The sequence below is a fragment of the Hetaerina americana genome, unplaced genomic scaffold, assembly GCF_022747635.1.
Source record: "Hetaerina americana unplaced genomic scaffold, ioHetAmer1.1.p SCAF_34, whole genome shotgun sequence".
NCBI classification, from domain to species: domain Eukaryota; kingdom Metazoa; phylum Arthropoda; class Insecta; order Odonata; family Calopterygidae; genus Hetaerina; species Hetaerina americana.
Window position 1 is genome coordinate 2,848,169 of NW_027286919.1, and position 25,347 is coordinate 2,873,515.

The 25,347-nt window shown below is 42.6% G+C and overlaps 1 protein-coding gene across 3 annotated transcripts in view; it reads left to right on the top strand.

The window, feature by feature from the left end:
* Positions 1-414: 414 nt before the first annotated feature.
* The window catches only part of LOC139691415 (ciliary microtubule inner protein 2B-like), a 135,355-nt gene continuing 110,422 nt past the window's right edge, over positions 415-25,347 (top strand). For all 3 annotated transcript variants that reach the window (XM_071589218.1, XM_071589219.1, XM_071589220.1), the window contains exon 1: positions 415-512. In XM_071589218.1, coding sequence (XP_071445319.1) covers positions 442-512 — 71 coding nt within the window. In that variant the 5' untranslated portion in view covers positions 415-441. The remainder of the gene's footprint in view (positions 513-25,347) is intronic.

The following is a 25,347-nucleotide window of genomic DNA, read 5'->3' on the forward strand; positions in this document are numbered from 1 at the left end:
AGGGATTGCTTACACGGGCCGGACCGCACCCCCGGGAGTGAAGGGAATCTTGGACGGGGGGGGGAGAGCAGGGCATCCTTGCCCGCCCCTCCTCCCGGCCGCGTGCCTCACGTTTGACCCGCTTCCGTGTTTTTATTCGATCTCGGTTCGGAGTCGGTGGGGAGAGGAACCAGGGGGGGGACAGAGAGGGGGCACCCCCGCGTCTCCTCCGAGTGGGGTTGGTGGGGGGACACAAAGAGGGGTGAAGCGGTGCGAAAGGGGGCGACGGAATGGAACAACCACCACGAAAACCAAAGCGGGGCAGCGAGAGAGGGAGGGGGCCGACTGCGCAGGCGCGGGATCTCCGTCCACCCCCGCCGTCGCCTCGGGGGGGGGGGCTGGAGGGGAGGGGGAAGGGTGGCGAGATGGCGTGGAGCGCTAGGTCGGTCAGTTGTCGTTGTGATGTTCGTCGGGCTCACGGCTCCCGAGAGAGGAACGTTTCTTACGCAGACGTCGGGTTGCTTCATACCCGGGTGAGTACGCACCAGCCCCCGCCCACCAATCCTCACTCGCTCTCCCTTCCTTTTCCGACGAGCACCACGTCCGTGGCGGTGTATGGTGCGCGTCTCCGATGTCGATCGCTCTCCTCCTTCGGGCGAGCGACGACGCAGTTAGCGGGCGGACGACGACGCCCGATGCCTTCCTTCGCCTCTTGACGCCACTTCCTAACGTCCCGCGTGACGCCCATTGCAACCCCCCAGAGAGACATCATTTGGTGAAGACACTCATTACCAAGTAGACATAAGCTTCCACGTGTGAACTTCCATCACGGCGTACTTTGTGAACGGTTACTCCCAATTGACAATACGCGTGTGGTATAATTTTACCAAGTTGGAATACATTTTTTACAACATCGAGTCCGTATCGTTTTTAAAGGGCAATGAACACCGGGGAGAGGAAGAATTGCGTTGGGGTGAGGAGGCTCTCTAAAAGAGGAGAGGTGGTTGAAAAGGGGGCGTTGAGTAAGTAGCAGTAGTAGTTTTAAGGGGAGGCGACCGACATCTGAGGTCATTTGCGCCATTAGGGATGGACAGGAAAGAATGAAGGGTGGAGAGAAACCCGGCGTCGGCATTAGCATACTCTTAACGAAAGGCGCCGAGGGGTCAGCAGGTTAACGTCCCATCCGACGGACGGCGTACTCACTCAAAGTGCCCTCCACAAAGCACCTCAAGTAGGGATCGAGATACCTCCGAAAATATTCAACACCGCCGGGATTTTAACCCGGGCCCTCTGGGTGGGAAGCCAGTACGTTAGCCCCCGCACCATCTCCATCCCAACGTTGAGTAAGGAAGCGAAGAACAGATGAGTGAAAACTGAAATATTGAGCGTGAATTTTTGTATGGCTCGGAAACTTGGTCGTTGTGTGAAGAGGATAAGCGCAGTTTGAAGGGTTAATGAGAAGTGCGAGTGGAAAGGTGGCCGGTGTGAAATGGACGGACAGAAAAACTAGGGACTAGGGAAAGTTGGGTAAGGGTAAAAGTCGTGGAGAGTGATAAAAAAATGGAAAGACAATTGGATGCAAGGCATGTTGGGAGGCAATCGAGTGTTGCACAGGAGTTGTGACACAGAGTATGAGGATGCGAAGTAAGTGACGTAGATGAAGAAAACTTATTGTTGGTGTTGGACGGGATTAAGGGAGACAGAAAATGTTAGGGGTTGAAGAATGGTTGATGCCAGTGCACCCTTTTAGAATTTAATGCGTCGTCTTTAAGCGATCGATAACAGACATTGAAATTACTAAATTTAAAAATTGAACGAAGATGTTTTCAAGAAATGACCTCGCGTCCATATTGGAAAACGATCCAAAAGTACCGCGCTATTCATGGCGGTTCGTAGTGATTCATTTGTTTTTCTTTTCATTCAAGTTTGAATCAACCCAAGTCAGAAATAAGAACCCGATAGCGGCAAAACACACGGAATTAGTAATTAGATGAAGTGCAGTTTACATATATAACGGTTTATGCAAACTTTCTACGTCGAATGTATCGGTGTTTTTGTTCTCGGCTAAACCCATCCGCCGTTTATTTTTGGCCGTCACGCCGAGAGGAAAACCAGCGTATTCTTCTAATGAGCAATGCTAACCGAAGTGCAGTGCGGTTGAGACATCCTTTCAAGTATTCTAAGACGCAAAACGCTAAAAAAGGGGAAGTTGACGTTCTTTAAAGGAAGAAAGAGTATGACGTTCTTTAAACTATGAGGGCACCAATTTAAGGTATCCAAACCATATAAACGAGAAATCCTCATCTATATATAACGATTGGCATTGGAAAATGAGCGAATCCCTTTCAATGAAGAGCGGCTTTATTACACGCACATATGTGACCGCCATCAATACAAAGTCAGCAGATCACCCTTCTTCTTCCTTTATTCATTTTTGTCGCCAGTGACTGCGGACAACTACGTGACTACGACGCCTTTTTTCAACTTCGACGAGTTTGCGATGTCTATCGTCTGTTGCATTGATCGGACGTCCGCTGCGAGTTTCATCAACAATTATGGCTTTTCCAGGTTCACCACCACGAAATTTTACTACCCATAGATTTACAGTACACCTATCAACTGCATCGTCACCATAAACAGCCTTTAACCGACCATGAATCTCAGTAGGAGTCACTTTTTCAGCAGTTGAAAATTCGTCAACAGCACGCTGTTTAACTCGCGTTGACATGGCACTAGAACACATGTCCATATTTCCGTTTCTCGAAATATACTGGATGAATGTAACGACTTCAAACCTGCGCATGCGCGTTGATGGGGAATGTTACTTCCACATGCCACCAGGAGTGCTTTTGAAGGTCATTTTGTTTGTGGTCTCCAAGCATGTGTGCATTAGTTCTCAGCCAACCCTCGTACTAGCACAGGGTATGAGATTTTCAAATAATTTTCATCTGAAAAATATTCGCATATTGTGTATTTCAAAATTCATGTAGTCATGCGAACAAGTTTGTTTATTGGGCACGATTTCGCGCCGAGTATGAGTTTCTGATGTTTGTGTTCTTTCTATTTGACCTCTGAATCTTTGGGAGTTAACTATGTTTGGTGGACTGAAATTAGAACCAGATGACATTTAAGTACCGTTAAACGCGATTAATTCCAGTAAAATTTAAATCAGATTTAAATTTAAGTTTATATTACAGTTGATGATTCAGTTGAAATTTTCCTCATGCCAAAAGATTCGTCCATTTCTCAAAGGAAAAAAATAATCATAGAAAATAAACAACAATTATCCTTCTGCGTAATTTCACTGAATGGGGCAGATCTTCTCTCTCCTCTGGTCTCACAGATAACCACACTCAAATTACCTCTATGCGATCCCCTTTCGTCTCACGAATTTAATTTAACATGCCTACATGCACGTAAATTTTTATCTAGTAAAACGAACGTGTTACCTCTTTTAGTTTTAGAGGGAAATAAATTGAGTAAGTATTTTCCGAACAGATTGACTTTTTATTGTTCAACACGCAATTACCCAAGTACGATTAGTGTAAGAAAGGCCGTATTATTGAGACGCAATTTCTCCCCCTAACCACCCCCACCCCCACGACACGAGAAAACCCTCTCTCTCTCTCACCCCCTCACCTCGCCTGGTGGTCCACATTCGCGCTTGATGCTGACAGCCTTAAACAAATGCATCTCATATTTACATAATTATTTTAGAAAGAAAGCTCTTTATTTTCCGATCGCAGCCGAAAGAACAATAGCATACTTGCAGAAGCAATGACTGGTCAGAAAGCGCAGTGGCCTGAGGGGATCTAACCTCGATCACGACGCCAGCAATAATCCAGGGGATTACATTAAAGGGAGATATGACGAGATCTCCTTGCGAAGTTATTTCGACGGCGCACATTTTGCTAAGCTTCAGTCGCCACGGACGCTAGCAATTTACTATGATTAAAGATATTTAATATATATTTATTATTATTATCATCATCAATAGTGGCTCAGTAAAGGTATCAGCTGGATTATATCCTTATAAAATAAAGATATAAATAGAGAGTAATTATTCAACATTTAGATACACTTATACTTCCTACCTGTTAAGAAAAGACTCGTAAAAACATTGATATGGAGCGTAGCTATGTACGGCGCGGAAACGTGGTCATTGAAGCAGGAGGATATTATAGCCTATGCAGCTCCTTTCACGGTTCCCTAAACCCTTAAATTATTCCGCAGTGGTTTTATCCATCCGTGTTATTCGATTCCGTTTCCTGTTTTAATGCTCTTCATGACGTGAAATCGGGCAGCCCCGGTCCAAAGCATCATTACATTCCATTTGCATCTGTACCCTTGCTCCGCCCTACCATGTTCCTCTTTTATGCATTCTTTCCATCTCGCATGTGTCTCTGCTATTACTATTTATTCGTCGCGTATCTGATAGCGTGCACACAGTTTTCCTCTCGTACTTCCTGAAAGTTCTTCCACCTTCTGTACTCTTTCTTTTCAATTTCTCCGTATTCTTCCACTACTTCTTTCGCCCCAGTATTTGTCTTAGTTTATTACGTATCTCTCGGTACTTCCCTCTACGTGCTTGAGTGTGTTCACTCTTCCATTTCCTTCTCTCTTATATATTCCTAACCAGATCTTCTGCAATCCTTGGATTCCTTAACCTTTTCTTGCTTACTGCTTCTATTTATTTGTGAATCAGTTTTTGAGGATCTCTGTTTTTTGATGCGTTTCCACCTCTCCTCCACTACCACCCATCACCCCATCCTCACCCCGCAACTTTATTCGCCAACTGGTATTCCCGGCGCAAAAGAAGAAAACAAGCGTGAGATGCAACCTCACCCTAACCGGAGATGACTCTCTCCCGAGGAGCAATCATTTTGGGACGCGGTTAATTTAGTTTTGCGGCAAGGCGGATCATTTTTCACCACCCCCTTCGTCGCCTAAAACTTGTTTAATGGCATGCCAATAGCCGACCACGCAAAACGATTTTCGTGGTAACTCTTTTGGCGTGAAGTGTGAACAATGTTTTGCCTTTTTTTTTAGTTTTGTTGCACTCCGCTGGTGACCTTTTGTCGCCCCCGCTGGGACACTGACGGGTGTCCGCTTGTCGTCTGATTTCCCGGGAGCCCATGTAAATACATGTGTATGTGGACACCTCTGCTGGTGCTCAGCCCATCAGGCTAATCCCCGCGGGTGCCGACCGGAAACAACGAGGACTCATCGGTTAGAACGGCATGTACAGGCGCCACGGGGGCCGAGGAATAACCCTGGACTTCCATGATCGGTGCCGTTGCCTTGATTCACGACCACGTGCACCACTGCCCACGCATCACGAGCTACGTGGACAGGAACACTGCGATGGCAGGGAACAATATCTTTGCAGACTGAATTGCCTCCGACCACACCTGACCGGGCTGTTTCTTTTTAGTGGTGCATGATTGACCCCAGGGGCTCAGATGAAATAGCCTTTTGAACTTTCGAACATTTAAATTCAGTTTCGGGATGATTGCAGGATGCTATAGCCAAACCACCGAGACTCGACGGGTCGTTTCGATTGGAGCTCAACGCGTGGTCCCTTGCCTATGACATCTTGAGACTCATGCAGGATAGTGGCCCTGAGAAAGCAGCGTATCTTGGATAACCTTTTCCAGGCATTTCCCAGACGAATGAACCAGGGATTCAATCAGCAATAACTTAACCCATTATGTAACCAAGAAAGAAGAACATATGACATCACAGCATATTGTCAGGTAGGGAATAGGAATATTAACAAAACGAAGAATGGCAGCATGCCTCACATTCAGAATTATCGACGGAGACAAAGGATTGAAGGAGTTGAGTGGAGGAGAGGCGGAGAAACCGCGTGGTGTCCGCAAAAACGCTCAACCTGGTAGAATAAGATGTAGATCACACAAAAAACAAACATTGCCTCATGTCTATTTTTTTAAAAGGGAAACACAAGAGTGGCACATCCTATCCGAAGAACATTTTTGAGCCAATTTTCAAAACTCTGAAATCATTCACGAGAAAATGTGAAAAATACTGGACGCCTCAAAAACTTCTTTCCTTTTTTGTGGCGGAATCGCCGGAAATCCAGGAATTCAAATATAATACGATTTCATTAAATTATGATACCTGGTGATGACGCCTAAGCGTTGAAACTAGTGGTATCAAAATGAAGGACAGTGGAAAAATTATTGCGTTCTTCATTTAATGAACATGAAAAACTTCCAAAAAGTTAAGCCAGAAACTTTCCGATACACAATACGATTTATCAAACGAGGTATGTTCCCTCGTTTGGTCATTAAATTATTTATGGATTTATAATTTATATGCATGCTTGCTAATGACGTACGCATGATTTCACGAGTTTTGTTTTCTTGCCGTTTCCACTCGGCTCGTTGCCCGCTTGCAATGCAATTCCTGCAGAAGTATTCACTTCTGAGAACCCGAGAGAAGAGCGCATAGCTGTGGGAGAAGAATGGCGACCCTCAGAAGGCCTTCATTAACCTTAGGTGATCCGCCATTAACTCGCCTCCACAACAACGAACACTCGTGAGGAACGACTAGTTGGACGCAAATAAATCGATAGAGAAGAGAAAAAGGGGGAAATGTCCCGGGGACATCGGGTGGAGGGATTGGCGGGCGAAGCAGCCAACGGCGGCGGCGGAGGACGAAGGGACGGACGGGCGATCGTACGGGGGTCCGGAGTGATCTGCACCGGGGGAGGAGGGGCTGCAGGCCCTCTCGAGGGATGCCGGGTCTGAGGCCCGCTTCCCCATAGCGACCCCCGAAGCGAAAAGAATGACGAGACGATCGAGTGCCCGATGCGATTACCATCGGATTACCACTTAATCGAGCAACATCGGGAAGCAATAGATTCGATCATGACTTACTCTAATGCATCGTCAACCAACACCTATTCCACGGTATTAGCACGTTGAAATGGATGGAATAGTCGAGACAGACTCGAACGAAAGAGAAACCTCTAAAGAAACAAGAGTCTTAACGTTGGGTAGCACAACACTCGCAGGACGGGGTCGTGCACTTGTACTCTGTTCAGGACACGTCCAGCGACTGACTCTCTGGGCTCTGACAGAGGAGTCCCTGAACGACCAAGTAAGCTCGAGTCCAAACTTACTGATTGAATCACTTATGCACCAAGTCAATATTTAATTGTCACACGCACACACCACTTAAGGATACGATTATCGGAACAGCTTGCGAGTGGAAATCAATTGGATTAATCGAACGATCTAATCTAATCAGGAGACTATTCGCTCAGGAAACAGATCCCAGAAGGGACGGAGAATATATTTATGTAGATTATTCAAATGAAAATCGAACACTTGGACGTGAAACATGCATTGTTCGCCATCCTGCACGGCATAAGTAGACGTGCGACGACGGCGAATGATGAATTCCAGCTCTCCACTGCAGCGCCCTCAGAAAACGAACCACAGACCTCTCTGCTCCTCTCCTCTGCTTGCCTCTCCATTTCTACTGCTGGACGAACACACGCCAGACACCAGTCCGCGCACCAACAACAAGGACACAGCAACCAAACAACAACAGCGTTCGCCGGTGAGCTGTGCGACAATGCCACAGCGACGGGAGTATCTCTGTCATTGTCGCCACATTTCGCGCGCACTGCATGTGTTATGGCGAGTTTTCGGTTTTCATTTCACGGCCCCTCGTAATCCGAAACGGATTCTCCCGCTTCCTGATCTGTATCGAATTCGTCGGGAGCATATTCGAATTCGTACGAGGCATGAATCGTCCACATCGCCATACCTACTGAGCCTTGAATCGCCTGAATCGAAAGTACGTGCCATCACACGTATTAACGATGACAATAATAGACCCTCGATTCAAATTGTGCTTGGACCGACGTTTCAACGAATGCCCACAAGGTGTGGGCGGCCCGTCGCTCATCCTCCTCCCTCTCGAGGGAGCCACGCCCCCCCCCCTCTCCTCCCTCCTCCTGTCGGTCATCAGATTGCCCACGGGGGGAGAGAGGTGGGCGGAGGGTGGAAGGGTTCGGGGGAAGTCTTTTGGCACGCGAGAGCAATGCAGCCCGGAGGGCCCGATTGTGATGCTGCGACCGTGCCTACCCTTGCCCCCCCCCCTTCGCCCCGCCTACCGCGACCACAGACGCCGGGGAGGAGGCGGGCGGCCGCGGGGCAAATGGCCCCCGCCCTAACGTGAGGAAATAATTGTTTACGGCCCGGAGAGCACACTGCGGAGGAAGTGACGGATTCCGACGAATGTGCAACCATCTTGGTGGCGAGGGACGATAGCATTCGATTCGAGGGCGGAAAATATAACTAACTGCGCTGGACATAATTACGATTGAGTAACGAGATATCCATGCCATTGCATTTATTTTTCAACTTCTTTTCGAAAATGACCAAGCAGATTTAGAACTTTTAAATGAAGACTTTCCTACCATTATGGGAGAATTTTGAGGCATTGCAGCAATATATCTGAAATAATAATTATACTTTACCGAAACTTTTTGTAAAAACCATGAACGCAGATGGAACTATATGGTTTGTATACATGGTTAAGGAAAAGTTTCGGAAAAATGAATTTATATCAGATACCTCACGATGCCTCAAATTTATTTAAAGTACATCCCTTGAGCGTCGACGCACACTTTAGCCCTTGTGGCTTTTCCACGACTCGAAGGCTCCCTCCTGGTATATGGATTCCGGACGAGGGTACTATTAAGGGTACGCGTGCAAGCTTCTTTTACGTAACTTAGGGTCCCATGGTGGTGCCCTTTGAGGGAGGTAGGATTTTGGGCATAGGAAATAGTCTGCTGGTGCCAAGTTGAGACTGTGAGGAGGTTGGGGAATCGTCGGGATGTCGTTGCAGAAGGTCTTCGCAAGCAGACACTCGACTCTGTTCTTTTGGTCGTCCGTCCCCAAAGACCTTTGGGAGTACGATTTTAGCGCAGATTTTTCGTATCGCCAAATTTTCAGTGAGTCAATGGTGTCCACTGTCGCTGTCTTATGTCAATGCAAACGCGAGCATGCGCACTAAACCGTCGGCCTGCATTCAGTACTTCACGTACACGTCAGGGAAACATTGTTAACGATATCTTTTATACAAACCTTGTGGAAGTACAAAAATATGCACTTATTCAATGAGGAATCTGGTTTAAAGCACGTTTGATAATTGTCTACGACTGTCCTTGCGTAACACTTGTACGTGTTGGGCTACGTTTGAAATCCCAATGAGATTTTAACGAATTTAGAAATGATTCTTAACGGTATTTATTGCAATAATTCAAATCGCTAAGCTGTAATCATTATAGTTATTGGAACTTTAAAATACGGTTTAGGAGGTTTTAGGTTATAAAAGCGAAAAGATTTTTCATGCTAAGGTCCTATTAAGGAAATTCCAAAGAAATTGCGGGAGATGCCGCAACAGTAACTTTTAACGGAGTCATCCGCTAATGTGCATTTCTTGGCAACAATTTCAGAGTGTAAAAATCATTCGCCTTGACTGGGATCCCAATCAAGGCGAATACTTTTTACACTCTGAAATTGTTGCATTGAAATGCACATTAGCGGATGACTCCGTTAAAAGTTACTGTTGCGGCATCTCCCGCAGTTTCTTTGGAATTTGTCAAAGTATAAACACCATAAGTGTTTAAAGTTGGCTTTAACCTCGTGGACTGTGGCGCCTCGCGCACGAATACGAATGCCTGTGACATTGTATGTACGGTATATCGTCAGAACATCTTGTTCCTTTAAAAGCCCCAAAATTTCAGGGTTTAAGAGGACGCCTCGGTAGCTTAAGTGGCTAAAGCACTCGACCGGATATTGAGGGATCTGGGTTCGAATCCCAGTCAAGGCGAATGATTTTTACACTCGGAAATTGTTGCATTGTCCTACTAAGGGTTATAACAGTTAGTCACATGTTTCACTTGAGATTTACGGCAGCATTACACAATTCTGCACACCTTACCTTAGCGAAAGGAAAACACTAATAATGACCAGGAGAGAACACCCATGCAGCACACTCAATCTGAGCCCTCACTTATGTTGAAACTATCCATCAAAATCCCCGAAGCGATGCTTTCATTAACCTTGCCAGTATTTTTGAAGGACCTTATGCAACATTTAATTCATAATGGTTCGTAAATGAGTTCAAACTCTCATTTCTCTCTCCATGACCTTTTTTACGTACCAATGGGAGGTATGCCTCGTCTGGACCAGAACTGTAAAACTTCACTCTGTCATCGCAGTTGGAAGTCATTATTGAAGCAACATAAGATTTCATGGGCGGATTTCATGGGTGGTCTCCGGTGAGAGTGGGAAATTAATGAAATGGATTCAACCGAATGTACGTTACCACGCGAAAACTCCAAGCAATATGAACATTTTTCCATTAAATTTGACCAATAAATTTGATACCATGAGAGGGATTCAGTATTCTGAAGCTGAGGAATATTTATACCCTCCAGTTAATATCCATTTAGAGACCAGCGGGCCGAAATGTTCTAAATGGGCGCCAGTTAATCGCTCTGATATGTACATCTCAGGGTTTACGAAAGTTTTCCCAAGGCGCAGGATTGCGGTACTTTAAAAATATATATTCTAGGATAATCCTAAGTCATCAATAACCGACCCAAATCATTCAGGAGCCAGCAAAGGGAGGGATTTCAAGATCAATCAAGATAAATGCATTGGAATCAATCGCCATAATTAATACTCGTAATTATGAGAGCTATACAGAAAAATGCTGTGTTTTACCTCCGTCGATATATGACTGTATACCTGTGACACACTTTTGAATGCATCAAAAATTACAACTCGGTGGACTCAAATATGGTTCAAAAGGAAATTTCGGTGTTTTCACGGACGTATGTGTGCATGGAGGAAACATAAAATGCGATTGATAATTTAAAATTTAATGATAAAATGTCGCATATTAAAAAAACGAGTTTCCCTTCATGAATAATATTTTAATCAAACTGGTGGTTCTCCATGAAGACAGACGCCCTCCTGACATTTTAACCCTCGGGAGCTTCTCGCACGAATTATTTCCCACTGCTCTGTCTTCTCGCTACATCTACATCTACATCAATACCCTGCAAGCCACCAACAAGGTGTGTGGCAGGGGGTGCAGCACCAGGAGGAAAGGGTTTTTCAAATGGATGGGGAAAGGTAAGGGGAACCTGCAAAAAAATATACATAAAATATATATATATATATATATATATATATATATATATATATATATATATATATATATATATATATATATAATCGTATAACCCTGCGCAGTCGCTACCTTGTAGGTTAATACTTATTATGTCGAGCCGGCTCCTGGGGGATTTCGATTACAAGAATTCTGGTCTCTTATTGTTCTCGGAAAAAAATGACCATTTAAATCTGTCTGTCCTGCAGTCAATCTCTCTAATCTTACATTCGTAATCCCTCCACCCGTAATACGTTGGGGTTCGTATTATGTTCTTGATTTCATCGGAAAAGGACCCATCTTTAAATGTTTTTAATAAGTTTAATCTATATTGTAAACGCCGCTGTGTAAGGGAATCCAAGCCTAAATTTTCTAGCAAAGTAGTTACGCTACTGCGTTGGTCATAGCAATTTTTGACAAATCAACCCCCCTCCGCTGAACTCGATCCAATTCCGAAATTAAATTTATCTCTTGAGGATCCCATATACTGGCAGCATACTCTAGGTGGGGCCTGACTAGGGCAAGAAAACATCGTTCCTTCACTTTTTCGACACATTTACCCAGCACTCTTTTTACAAATCCCAATTTTTTATTAGCGCGACCGCATATTTCCCGTATGTGCTTTCCCCAGGACAAATCGTGAGTAATTGTTACACCCAAGTATTTAAAGGAATCTACCCTCGCGATCTCGCGATCGATTTCAAACGCAAAAGTATCGCTAAAAAAATTTTCCACTAGAATAATTCTGTGCAACCTTGTATGTCCACTTCGGAAGTGAATTTTGCAAATCAATGCCAGCAGATTAACAATAAAGAATGCTGGCGCAAAGTTAACGTTAAAAATACTCCTTTGCTTTGTTTTTCGAGATTTTACTATTCGTGGTCTGAGTTCTGCATAAAAGGCCTAGGAATTAAATAAAATATTAAAGGAACACGTATTTATCTACAAAACAATTAGCTAATTAATATTTTTAAATTTCCATATAATTATCTGGGGTCTTGTCACACCATCATCATTGAACCCTCCAGGGATTTCCAAGCAAACGTTGGATAATTGCACCAGGGAGAAAAAAATTTTATCTCATTTAATATATATATATATGTATAATATATATATATATATTATATATAATATATATATATAATATATAATATATAATATATAATATATAATATATATATATAATATATAATATATATATAATATATAATATATATATAATATATATAAAATATATAATATATATAAAATATATAATATATATAAAATATATAATATATATAAAATATATATAATATATATATATAATATTTATAATATATATATTAAATGGTTTACGTTTATGCATATATATTTTTCCATTACATACCAACCAATCAACCATAATTACAGTAATCAACCCGAAGGTCGGTTTGGTAGGTGATGGTGGAGTTCACCCAGTACTAAGCCCTATACGGCGTGTGAAATTCACACATCAGGGTAGGGGGGCCAGTTCCTTTCCCTGTACCGGTTATGGTTTCCCAGGAAGATCTGGTACCCGAAAAATCACTTTAGCTTGGATCCTTTTCGACCACCAACGTCATCTTCGTCGAACGTCATCGTTCATTTAAAAAATATAAGAAATTGTGAAAATACACCGAGTGCGAAGTTTCATGCACAATGGACAGAAATAATTAAATCGGAAGAGAAAAAATCAACGGATAGAGTCTTCAATGAAGCAGAAATTTGAAGATGGCAACAGAAGAAACGCAGGGAAGGGAAAAATTACATTGGAAAGCCACGAATGAAAGACATTGATTATTCATTTAAATACGCCGATGCGATGACCTGTGAAGAAACGAAAATGTGAGGGGGAAGGAGAGAGGTATGGAAACCGTAGAAGATAAATGGGGTTTTGCAGATGGTGATAAATCCACGGAGAAAATTATATATGACCTCGAACCTGGTGAGCAGTTAAAAGCTATCTGGAATAGTAAAATCAATGAAATTACCATTGTGCATTGGCAGTCTACCTCTACCTTGGAAAATAAAAGTTTAAACATACGTTATTACTCATCACACTGCAGCTGAACCATAATATTTTGAGAAGACGCTTTTTTTCGCGGAGAAAGATTTTTTTCACCGAAGGAATTTTTAATTCTGCCTCGAGTGTGAATAAAAGAACAGATGCTTGTGTGACCGGTAAAAACAGTCGAGTACCAATGCGGCTTTAATTTTAGCCAATCGTTTCCGCTGCCTTCGATTTTACTGCCAAAGCGGCATTTCTCAACATAATGTACCTGAATGAAAATACATACAAGGTTTGCATAAAAAGTATAGGCAACAAATTTCTATTGACGTGTTTCCGTGAAGTGCTGAATTCAGACCGTAGATTAAGTGTGCGCCAGATTGAATTGATTAGACAGTGATAGTGCACACCAACATCACTGAAAATTTGGCGATACGAAAGATCTGCGCCAAACTCGTACTCCCGAAGGTCCTTGTATGGACGACCAAAAGAGTAGAGTCGAGTGTCTCCTTGCGAAGACCTTCTGCAATGACACCGCGACGATTCCCCAACCCCCTTACAGTCCCGACTATTTCCTACTCCCAAAACTGAAATTCTCCCTCCCTCAAAGGCCATCTCTCTGGGACCCTAAGTGCCGTCAAAGAAGCTTGCACGCGTGCCCTTAAGGATCTTCCGCCTACTAGGGAGCCTTCGAGTCGAGGAACAGGCACTGACAAAAGTGTGTCGACGCTCAAGGGATGTACTTTGAAGAATTTTGAAATGCATTGTAGTTAGATATGAAATAATTTATTTTTCCCAAATTTCCCCGATACTTTATATACAATATATGTATATACCGCCTGAAGGTATGCCGCAACGGCTTCCTCTGAAGCAATACGGAGAAAACGAGCCTTTCCTCCAGAGTATAACGTGTGATAGGAGCTGATTTCCCGCGAAGGAGAAAATCGAAAGCTTTCCCCACTCCACTCCACCCACCCGCGGCCTTACACTCCAGCGGGTCTATTGTCATTGTTGGTCAAATAAATACGTACAGCGATAGCCTTTTGGTTAGCCCAAGAGCATTGAAACGAGGACGAGTATCACATCTAGTATTATTAATAGGTAATCTACCGTTTAAAGTAGGTTTTTGGATGGGCAGAGCTAATAAATAAATATTTTGGGACTCCTAAAAAAACACAAAATCCAGTCTCCTACTCCAAATCAGGTCCCTCTTCATCTCTGTGTACTTTCTTCCTCCCTTCATCCCGTCCAAAATCCCTATCCTGTTTCTCCCCATTCCTCGTCTGCCTAACATTCTCCCCTCTATTACTGTCTTCCACATCCCACTACTGATCAATTCACCCTTCATCCATTTTCCTCCCTCCATTGGATTTCTCCCAACAAACCCCTCTGTTCGCCTAACATACCAAGTACTTCCTCATTTGTTTTCGTCTCTGTCCATTTCACCTTCTCCATTCTTCTCCACATCCACATTTCAAAATCCTCCAGTCTACGTCTATCCTCCTACTTCAATGACCACGTTACCGCGGCGTACATAGCTACGCTCCATATCAAAGTTTTTGCGAGTCTTTTCTTAACATCCTTACTCAACGTCCCTCTCATCAACTCCCTCCTCCTTGTGAAAGCCTCTTTGCCTAGCTCCTATTCTACTCCTTACCTCCCTACCACTTTGACCGTGTTGGTCAAAAACACTTCCGAGATACGTAAACTGTTCTAGCTGCTCTAGTTTCTGCCCTCCTATTTTAATGTTTAGCTTAGCCTTTTTTCTTTCTAAAAAATCAAATAACCTTTGTTTTATTAACATTGATTTCCATCCCATACCTATCGCACTGAATTTCCAATGCACTCAGCAATGCTTGCAACCCCTTGGCTGACTGACATACTAAAGTTTGGTCATCCGCGAACCTAACTGATTTTACGAATTCCCCGCCCAATTTCATTCCTACCTCTAGTTCTTCCCATGCCTCTTTAATCATTTCCTCTACATACAGATTGAAAAGCAACGGTGATAATGGGCAACCCTGCCTTACACCTCTTCCTAACACGGCCCATCCGGACTCCCCGTCCCCCACCCGCACCTGTGCAGTCTGAGACATGTACAGGTTGCGGATTAGCCTCCTTTCCCTCCAATCTATTCCTATTTTCTTCAATATAATCATTAGTTTTCCTAATTTACTCTTATCAAACGTTTTTTCGAAATCTACGAAACAGGCAAATACCTCCTGGTTGTGTTCTATATTCCTCTCGATTGATAATCTCATTACTGCAATGGCATCACGCGTACCTCTCCCCTTCCTAAATCCAATCAGATCATCCCCTAAGTAATCATTTGCCCTACTCTCTATCCTTTTGTTTATGATCCTGAGAACAACTTTAGCTGCGTGGGATATCAAACTTATCGTCCTGTAGTCCTCACATGATGTAACTTTTGCCTTTTTCGGAATAGGAACTAAAACTGATCTCACAGTCTTCCGGCCAGATTCCTTCCTCATAAATACTGCGAATCAGCCTATATAGCCTCTTCCTCCCACATTTTCCTAAACATTTCAATTGTTCCTGCGGGAATGTTATCCACCCCCGCGGCCTTATATATTTTCATCTCCCTTAATGCCCTTTCTATCTCATCGTCTAGTATGGCTGGACCTAAGCTGTCTTCCTCTACGTCATATTCTTTTTCAATGTCTAACTTTGTTGGTCGAAGTTCTTTACTATGCAGTTCTTCTCTATACTCCTTCCATCTCTCTTGGATATTTCTTGTGTCAACTATTATCTTACCCGCCTTATCTCTTACTGTTAGCATAGCTCTCCCGTTCTTACTTCCCGATAAAGATTTAACTTTCCTGTACAGCACATTAATTTCACCCTTCCTCTGCAAACTTTTCATATCCTCACACTGCGTATTCCACTATGCTTCTTTTGCTTTATTTGATTAATAAAGTAAATTGATTAATAAATTGAGGCGGGCAACCGCCTCAATTTATTGTTTAATTCTTTGAACTTCATTTTGCCTAATTCTGTATTTACATTCTTCCATTTTCTCCTCTCATCCATCTTTGTTATCATCTCTTCCGTGATCCATGGTTTCCTAGTCCTTTTCGCGTTAACGGTTCCAATAGTGCCTTTTGCGGCTTTAGACAACCCTTCCTTGATACTTTCCCATTTTTCTTCGATAGTGCGTACCATCCTCCATTATTTCCTCTACCGCTTGTTTGTACTTCTTCCTTTCAATCCATTTAATGCTTCTACATTCCATTTTCTAACCCACCGCCCCTGCCTTATACTTTTGAAACGGACGCCACATTTCATAACAACTACATTTTTGTCAGAGTCCGCATCTGGTATATGTGCTCGAAAATGTTCGAAACAAAAATAATAGCTACTTACAGATACTTACATTAATTACGGAGATTCCAAACTGATTTCATTCGACTACGTCCGATGCTATAAGTTTTCAGGATTCAACGCAAGGATAGGGCGCGTTGGAAATGTTGATTGCAACCACCTCTAAACTGGGAATGAGGTGCCCTGCGCGGGATATTGCATCATCGTTGTCATGTGAATCATGAATGTCAGCGATTATACACCGACTGCACGAGTGCATCGTAATGCACGGTGAATAATAATATTGCAATTATTAATTTGTAATCAGCCGTTAAAGGTAGATGGAAGCAAACGAAACACTTTTACCTTTCTGGGCCTCGCCCGAAGCACAACCCAACATCCTGTTCTTCAACAACAAGCCACTCTTCATCTCTGGATACTTCATTGCCTCCCTGCATTCCGGCCAACATCCCAATCTATGCTAATCAAATCCCTAATTTCTCGTTTGCCTAATATGTTCTCCCCTCCATCACAGTCTTCAACATCCCATCGCTACTCAAAATGCTCTGCATCCTCCTTTCCTTCATTTTTCATGTCTCCCACCAGCCTCTCTCCTCACTCAACGTGTCCACCACTCCTTCGTACGTATCTTTTTCGTCCATTTAACTTCTTTCATACTTCTCCACACCCACACACTTAAAGCCTCCGATCTACGCTTATCCTCTTGCTTAAACGACCAAGTTTAGTACCGCACAAAATTACGCCCCATATTAAACTTTTCGCACAGTAATATTAGCTGCATATAAAATTAAAACGCCGAAATTAAACTGAAAACCATAGATATACGAATGATTTTCCCCAGCACGAATAGGTTGTTATGGCCGACAAGTCAGAGGATCAGGACAGATGGCACAAAAAATTGCATATTAAGCCAAAATAATAATCATAATAATAGTGCGAATATTTATCGCCCATTAATTCGCTATTTGGGAAATCTTGAGGAGTAAAACATCTGCTGTTGGCACTTTTTCTTCTTATAATGATGGCTAATAAATAATTTACTCGTAGATGTTTTACGATACCATCAAAAAAAGCAAACCACCATTCACGATCAAGGTTTCGATAAATGATCATCATTTTCACGCATTAGACTTCTTATATCTTCAATACACATTCAATTTTTTGAGAAGGGAGCGGTGTTTTTTTAACGAAAAAACTATTAATAAATGATTCGAAAAATTTCTTTTGGCTGAAATAAAAGTCAATGATGTCAAAAATATCGCTGTATTTTGTAAAGAGAAAAATATTTTCGCACCAATCGATGTTCTGAGAAACTCTAAAGGCTCTCCGGATTAGATAATGAATTTCTTGAATCACTTAAAGTTGCTGAGACTAGCAGCTCGTCTTACCAGTTGCTCTGCCGATAATATTAGCGTCAATCTTTTTTTTTAAACATTAAATAAGGCATCCTATTGCCAACCGAGAACGATGACAGTTGAAGAGACGGAAATAGTTCCTTTAATGTCAAAGACCATTTCTTCAATGTTTCAGACTCTGAAACTATCTTACATGTGCAACCATCCAAAACTTCAACGATAAATCAAATCACCAAAGTTACGACAATGCAATACTATGTACATGGGTGGTCTGAAAAGTTTCCGACCTAACAAAGATACAAGACAGTCGCAAAGGTTCCGATTGCCTTGTATCTTTGTTAGGTCGGAAACTTTTCAGGCCACCCTCGTATGTCCTTATAATTATCACTACGTGACGCGACTTCATTTGACGTAAATGACTCACTGTGAGATAAAAAAATTCTGCATTGATTGAACGCGATTTTGCGGGAAGCTGTACTAAAAAACCCAATTGAAAACAGTTTAGTTTTGTGACCTTAAAAAACAATTCTCTCAATGTATTTATGTATAGCAGGATGAGTAAAATATTCACAAAAATGTCCAATTTATGCTTAATTTATCAGTATAGATTACGGAATAATCCTAGATGAAGGAATGGTGACCGTCGTATGTTCCACTAAAATTAACTTCATACTCACGTATAGTATGTACTTTGACAGTAGTACTCCTGTCGTACGCCCCTGCGTGACTTGCGGCGTAATATGGGTAGTTAAGCGGGTATATGTCAATGTACGTTATTTGGATGTATTTTGGCAATTTTAGACTTCTATTTTCAATAGGATCGGCTTGTCATCATCACTTTTTCGGCGATTCTTCGGCCATCTTCTGTGTCTGTGAAAGAGAGCGTGAAAGACTTATGAAGCATCGAATATCGCGCCGAATACCGAACCCTCTATCTTCATACTGAACTCCATCAAATGCTAGTCAATATTGTAACCATATTTTACCGTTACTACAATTAAAATACCTGATATATCAAGAAATGTATTGCTTTTGTAAATTCCTATTATTATTGGTTGTAATTATTTAACGATTACTCTGTAAAGACGCGATTTAATTCCAAAGAAACTGCGGGAGATGCCGCGACAGTAACTTTTAACGGAGTCATCCGCTAATGTGCATTTCAATGCAACAATTTCAGATTGTAAAAATCATTCACCTGAATCATCCCCGTCAAGGTGAATGATTTTTACACTCTGAAATTGTTGGATTGAGGAGTGATTTAATTTTGCGTATCAACGAGTTTCAAAAGGAATTTATTCAGCACAATATGGAACAATGTCTTGAAAATTGATAATATCAAAGGAGATGTTCCCAAATTACATATGAAAATAATCCTTCCCACAGCATTTTTATAGGGATTTTTTACGAGAAATGCATTGAATCGTCATAAGTGACAAAGTAGTAGTCAGCTCACCGATATAAGATCAACACTGAACTTAAAAAAAAACTATTGCACTCGTCCGTTATAAACTCAACCAGTTTTTACTTACTTTCCCCTGGCCTACCTGATTGCAACTACAGACTTGACTTTAATTGGCATTTGGCAGCCACGATCACCTTTCTGGGTGTTTGACAGCCTTTCATTAGAGGTAATTATTATCCAATATGTCTTCTCAGAGGTATATGCATAACCTTGAAAAGAGCGTACATTTTGGCATCATCAAAGAAACTCCTCTCCGGCGATGAGGAGGGATAGAAAAGAGGGAGCGATGGAAGACTGAGCGGTCATTGGGAATGGTCGGGTGCCCCCCGCGTGGAGTTTGGGGTATCGTTCGGACCTGATTCTCTTCCATTCGCAGTCATTCCGCCTGGGTGAATAAAAATAACCGATCCGCATGCGGACATGCATTGCTAAGATGCATATGTGATTATTTTCGGGGTTAATGCGCTGAGCTAGCGGTTTCAAAGTTATCAATTCGGTTGCCAGTCAGACGGACGTTGCGTGAGAGTCGACTTTCCGGAAGTGATCTCGCCAATTTCTCGACATTTCACACGCTAATAACTAATCAAATTACATCGCTCGCTTCCCGAATGCGGAGGAATCGTGCGGGCAATTAGAGGTTCCTCCGCGGACACAGTGCCGCTCATGGCTCACGGGAGTCGTTTTTGATCCATATCGTCCACACCGTAATGCCACTGGTCTAAATTGAGTCGACGGCGTCAATATCTTTCGCATTGGTTTACGAGACCTCGTTTCCCACTGACATTTTATTGGTCATCATTTTCATGGTTCCCAACAAAAGGTCTTCATTAACACGATTTCGTTTCGAAAGCCATCGAATCTTTTGCACGGAAGTCATAGTTTGCGTCGACTGTTTCAGAAGCGCACTCCCCCTCCCTCAAATGATCCTACGGACTGTTAATTCTGCCGGCTGCTGTTATACAGGGTTCGTCCGAAAAATAAGTGTAATGACTCCTGGGCTGGGCGCGCCGCTCCAGGCGCGCCCAGCACCGCTCTGACGGGCTGCGATTGGAGGGGGGTATGTTGGCAAGCGACGCTGAAAAAGGCAGTCGGCTCTGAGCTGTGGTGTAGTGAGGAGCTCTGTTAACGCGAACCTCCACGCTCGACCCACGTCACGGAACGCGATGCCGAAGTTTTCGGAGCAGCGTTATTCCATCAAATTTGCGGTAAAGCTTGGGAAATCGTCTACCGAAACTGTCGGTATGATTAACCAGGCTTACGGGGAGTCAGCCATGTCCAGAAACATGATCTTTCGGTGGCACAAGATGTTCGTGGAGGGCAGAGAAGAGGTCGACGACGAGTCTTCGAGAGGTTCCCGATAATGCCTTCGCGGGAGCGTTCCAGGAATGGGAACGCCGCTGGAACAAGTGTATCGACTCACAAGGGTCCTATTTTGAGGAATATTAGCTTAAGATATGTAAAAGTGTAATACATTTTTTTTCCTGAGCTCAGTACACTTATTTTCCGGACGAACCCTGTAAAACTTGACCACCTGGACGGGGAACGCTTTAAAAAGTTTCCAGAGTACTCATTCTTTTATCGCCCGCCCAATTCCTGCTTTTGAGACTCTCTCTATCAACTATGCTTGGCCGTGATGCAGCAGCCATTCCGAAAGATCTGCTCAGCTTCGCCACCCCCTCCCCCCGGTTCCCGCGCGAGCAAAGGAATCATTTGCGCGGAGGAGGGAAGCCGATCCTTGCGCCATAGTCAACATGTCACGCTCGGAATATAAAATGAGATGAGTTTTTCGAGGATGATGAGCGTGTGAGGGGAGGATCTGCATAAACATAGCATCATCCAGAGATAGCTCTCAATCTCTATTATGGTCTACCTATCCGATTGTTGGACTTCAGTTTGCTTTGCTCAAGTGTGAGGTGAGGAGACGATGGCTCGGTGCAACCGCCAGTCTCGTGTCACTACGCACAGCGGACGTTAACCCGAACTTATGCATTAAACAACCTCGTGACTAAATGAATATACATGTACGAGGGCTGTCCAGAAGATAGCTTCCGTAATGCTTTTAAAAATTCACTGGAATTGAAACGGAAAATTAATTATTTTTATGTCCAAACTACATATCTCTACTATTTTGATACATACTAGCCAAACAGATTTAAACATTTGCCAGTTCCCTGGACTAGTGTTCAAATTCCTTTTAGTATAAAATTTTGCCGCCTGAGATCGCAGCCAGTCGATTACGGCATTTCTTTAAGCTCCTCGTCGACACGAGCACAAAACATGTTTAGTAGCCTCACTTTTCAGTCATGTGTTTCCATGCAACTGAGTCGTGGAAATCTGTGGAAAACTTTCTTAAGAGATCAGATACCGTAAAACACCGGTTTTCACGAACGATTTTGTCAATTTCCAGGTTCAAGGCACAACTTTGGTCCCTCTTCACATTTTGTTCGAACAGAGCATGAACATTAAATGATGAATGTCAGCAGCTTTGAAGTTTTTTGTCGGTAAAAACCTTATCACCGAACGGACTTCACATTTGGCGGTAATTGCGGAAGTATTGTTCATTTTGACTCGCTATTGAAAACAAAGGAAAAGCGGCGTGACCTTCCCTACCACTGCAGCTCGAGGCGTACTGACCTACTGTGTGCGTTAGCACAGCGACCATTCGGCTCCCTCTGCTACTTCTCACGCTTCACGTTAACGGAGGTTCCTTTCTGGACAACCCTCGTACTTAGTTATGACACGATGCCTTCACCAAAAACCTAGAATAAATATAAGTAACCGTATGAAATCAATACTTTGGACATCTATTTCTCAGTCTGAGAAGAGAGTCGAGAGGTGGCATCTTGTGACTTTTACGTTTCAAAAGAATTTACAAATCACCTTTCCCAATAACAGATTTCCCCGATAAAGAATTATACGAAATCTCCGCTACGCTAGTAGAATATAATCATTGCTAGAGAGAGGAGTACTTGCAGTCATTTGGAGCCTAAAATTAGGCAAATAGTTTTTTTTTAATTACCATATTTTTTATTTACTTTCGGAAATTGTAATTTACGAGTAAATGATTGATGCTGAACTCGTTTTCTCAGCTTTCTCGTATTATTCACAATTACTAGTCGGGAGTCTAATAGGTTTACATCTAAATTATACCCCGCAAGCCGCTGCAAGGGCGTGTGGCGGGGGTTGTTAGGTCAACACTCGTGGAAGGGAACAAAACCACATGCAAATTCCAAAGATCCTTGCAAACCTATAGCCATAGTAACGTATACATTCATGCTAAAATCGCTTCATCTTACACGCATGAAAATACATATACTATCAACTAATAAGCAATTAAACCTTAGAATCCAGTAAAAAAATATCCAATAACGTGGAAGCTAGAATTTGAAAAGTTAGACGGCGAAATTCCACTACCAGATGGACATGCATGTAATATATATATATATATATATATATATACATACATATATATATACACACATATATATATATATATATATATATATACACATATATATATATACACACACACACATATATATATATATATATATATATATATATATATATATATATATATATATATATATATATAATATATATATATATATATATATATATATATATAATATATATATATATGCGTGTGTGTGTGTGTACGTGTATATAAATATTGATTAAGAGCTTAAAACACAAAAAATACACTCATAAATATATTCGACGTTTCGACAGGCTGGTCATCATCTCCGGAATGCTGTTCCCAGTTAAAGGGCGGAGAGCATATGTGAATAAGGGGTGTGGGGGGGAGGCAAAAGACAAAAGGGTGAAATGACAAGGATGTCACAGGGGATGCTGGTTTTAGGATTATTTCAGTGGGCTAAGTTCAGCCCAGGAGGTTTGAACAAATAGAGAAGTACTGGTCAAAGGATTGGTCTTGGGAAGCATAGTTAGTGGGAATGAGATAATTTTGAAAGGTGGCAGATTTTGTGGAGTAGTAGCGGTGGTCGTTCATGGGAGGGGAAAGGTGCATTCTCCCACGTAAGAGAGGACAGAAAGTAAAGGAAAGGCGGTATGAAATGTTTTTTTTGAGGATAGGAGGTAAAGGAATGATTTTGGTTGGGGTTTTGTAGTTAGAGACGTGGATTGTCAAAAAAGATGGCAGCATTTGCATTGTCATTCATCACCCATGGAAATTTAGTGCGACAGATATGGGATGAGAATCCATATTAATAAAACAAAGGTTATGCGATTTTCTAGAAAGAAAAAGGTTAAGCTAAACATTAAAATAGGAGGGCAAATTAGAGCACGTAGAACAGTTTACGAATCTCGTTAGTGTTTTGGACCAACACGGTCAGAGTGGTAGGGACGTAAGGAGAAGAATCGCGCTAGGCAAAGAGGCTTTCACCAGGAGGAGGGAGTTGATGAGAGGGACGTAGAGTAAGGATATTAAGAAAAGACTCGTAAAAACTTTGATATGGAGCGTAGCTATGTACGGCGCGGAAACGTGGTCATTGAAGCAGGAGGATAGACGTAGATTGCAGGCTTTTGAAATGTGGGTGTGGAGAAGAATGGAGAAGGTGAAATGGATAGAAAAGAAAACAAATGAGGAAGTGGAAAGAAAGTAAAACCCAAAGCCGTACACTTAAGGGCACTTATAGGTGGAATATAGAAGGGGGTGGGAAAGTTATTGTTTGGCGGGAAGCCAGAGGCCAGTGACCCGTCACTCAAACAAATGAAATTTAAAATAAATAGTTCTACCAATTACTCCCTTGATCAGGTATTTGCACACCAAATTGACCTTCACAAGTCGCAACCACACACACACGCAGGGTTTACGGGGCGGGAAGCCCGACGTCGGGCTTCCCGCCCCGTAAACCCTGCGTGTGTGTGTGGTTGCGACTTGTGAAGGTCAATTTGGTGTGCAAATACCTGATCAAGGGAGTAATTGGTAGAACTATTTATTTTAAATTTCATTTGTTTGAGTGACGGGTCACTGGCCTCTGGCTTCCCGCCAAACAATAACTTTCCCACCCCCTTCTATATTCCACCTATAAGTGACCTTAAGTGTACGGCTTTGGGTTTTACTTTCTTTCCATGCACTCGGCCGTAGTACGTTCTTTATCTATTTATAAATGAGGAAGTATTTGGTATGGTGGGCGAAGAGAGGGGTTTGTTGGGAGAAATCCTATGGAGGCAGTAAAAGTGGATGAAGGCGGTGTTGACCGGCAGTGGGATGTTGAAGACTGTGATAGAGGGGAGAATGTTAGGCAAACGAGGAAAGGGGAGAAACAGGATAGGGATGTTGGACGGGATGAAGGGAGGAAGAAAGTACTCAGAGATGAAGAGGGACCTGATATAGAGTGGGATGATGAATTTTGTGTTTTGTTAGGAGTAATAAAATGTTTGTCTGGTAGTTGTGTCCATCCAAAAACCTACCTTAACCGGTAGATTACCTTATAACAATAATAATAATAGAATCACCCAATAGTACTTATCCGCGTATAATTGTATGGAAGGTTGGGAGAAGTTATCCATAAGGGTGTGAATAGTACAATAATTTTCTCCCGTCGTACGTACCTGCCCCGCAACCCCCTACCTCAAATGTAGACACAATAGGCAGACCATTGACAAAGTCTTACTTAGACGGAAGGACATTTAAAGTTAAATGGGGAGAAGAAATAAGCGACAGTACAACTGCCAAAGCTGGTGTCTCGCAAGGACCCATATTAGGCCCACTGCTATTTAACATTTACACAGCCGACTTCCCAATGCATAGAAATGACTGGCGAAGTATAACTGCCATCTACGCTGACGATGCCGCAATCCTGGTAAAAAGGAAAAATATCAACTCAGTCAAAGAAGGAGCACAAGACGCATTGGACGAGATAACATCATGGTACAGAAAATGGAAATTGCAGATGAACACAAAAAAAAAACCAAAGCAATACTTTTCGCCCACCCAAGATCACCTAAAATAT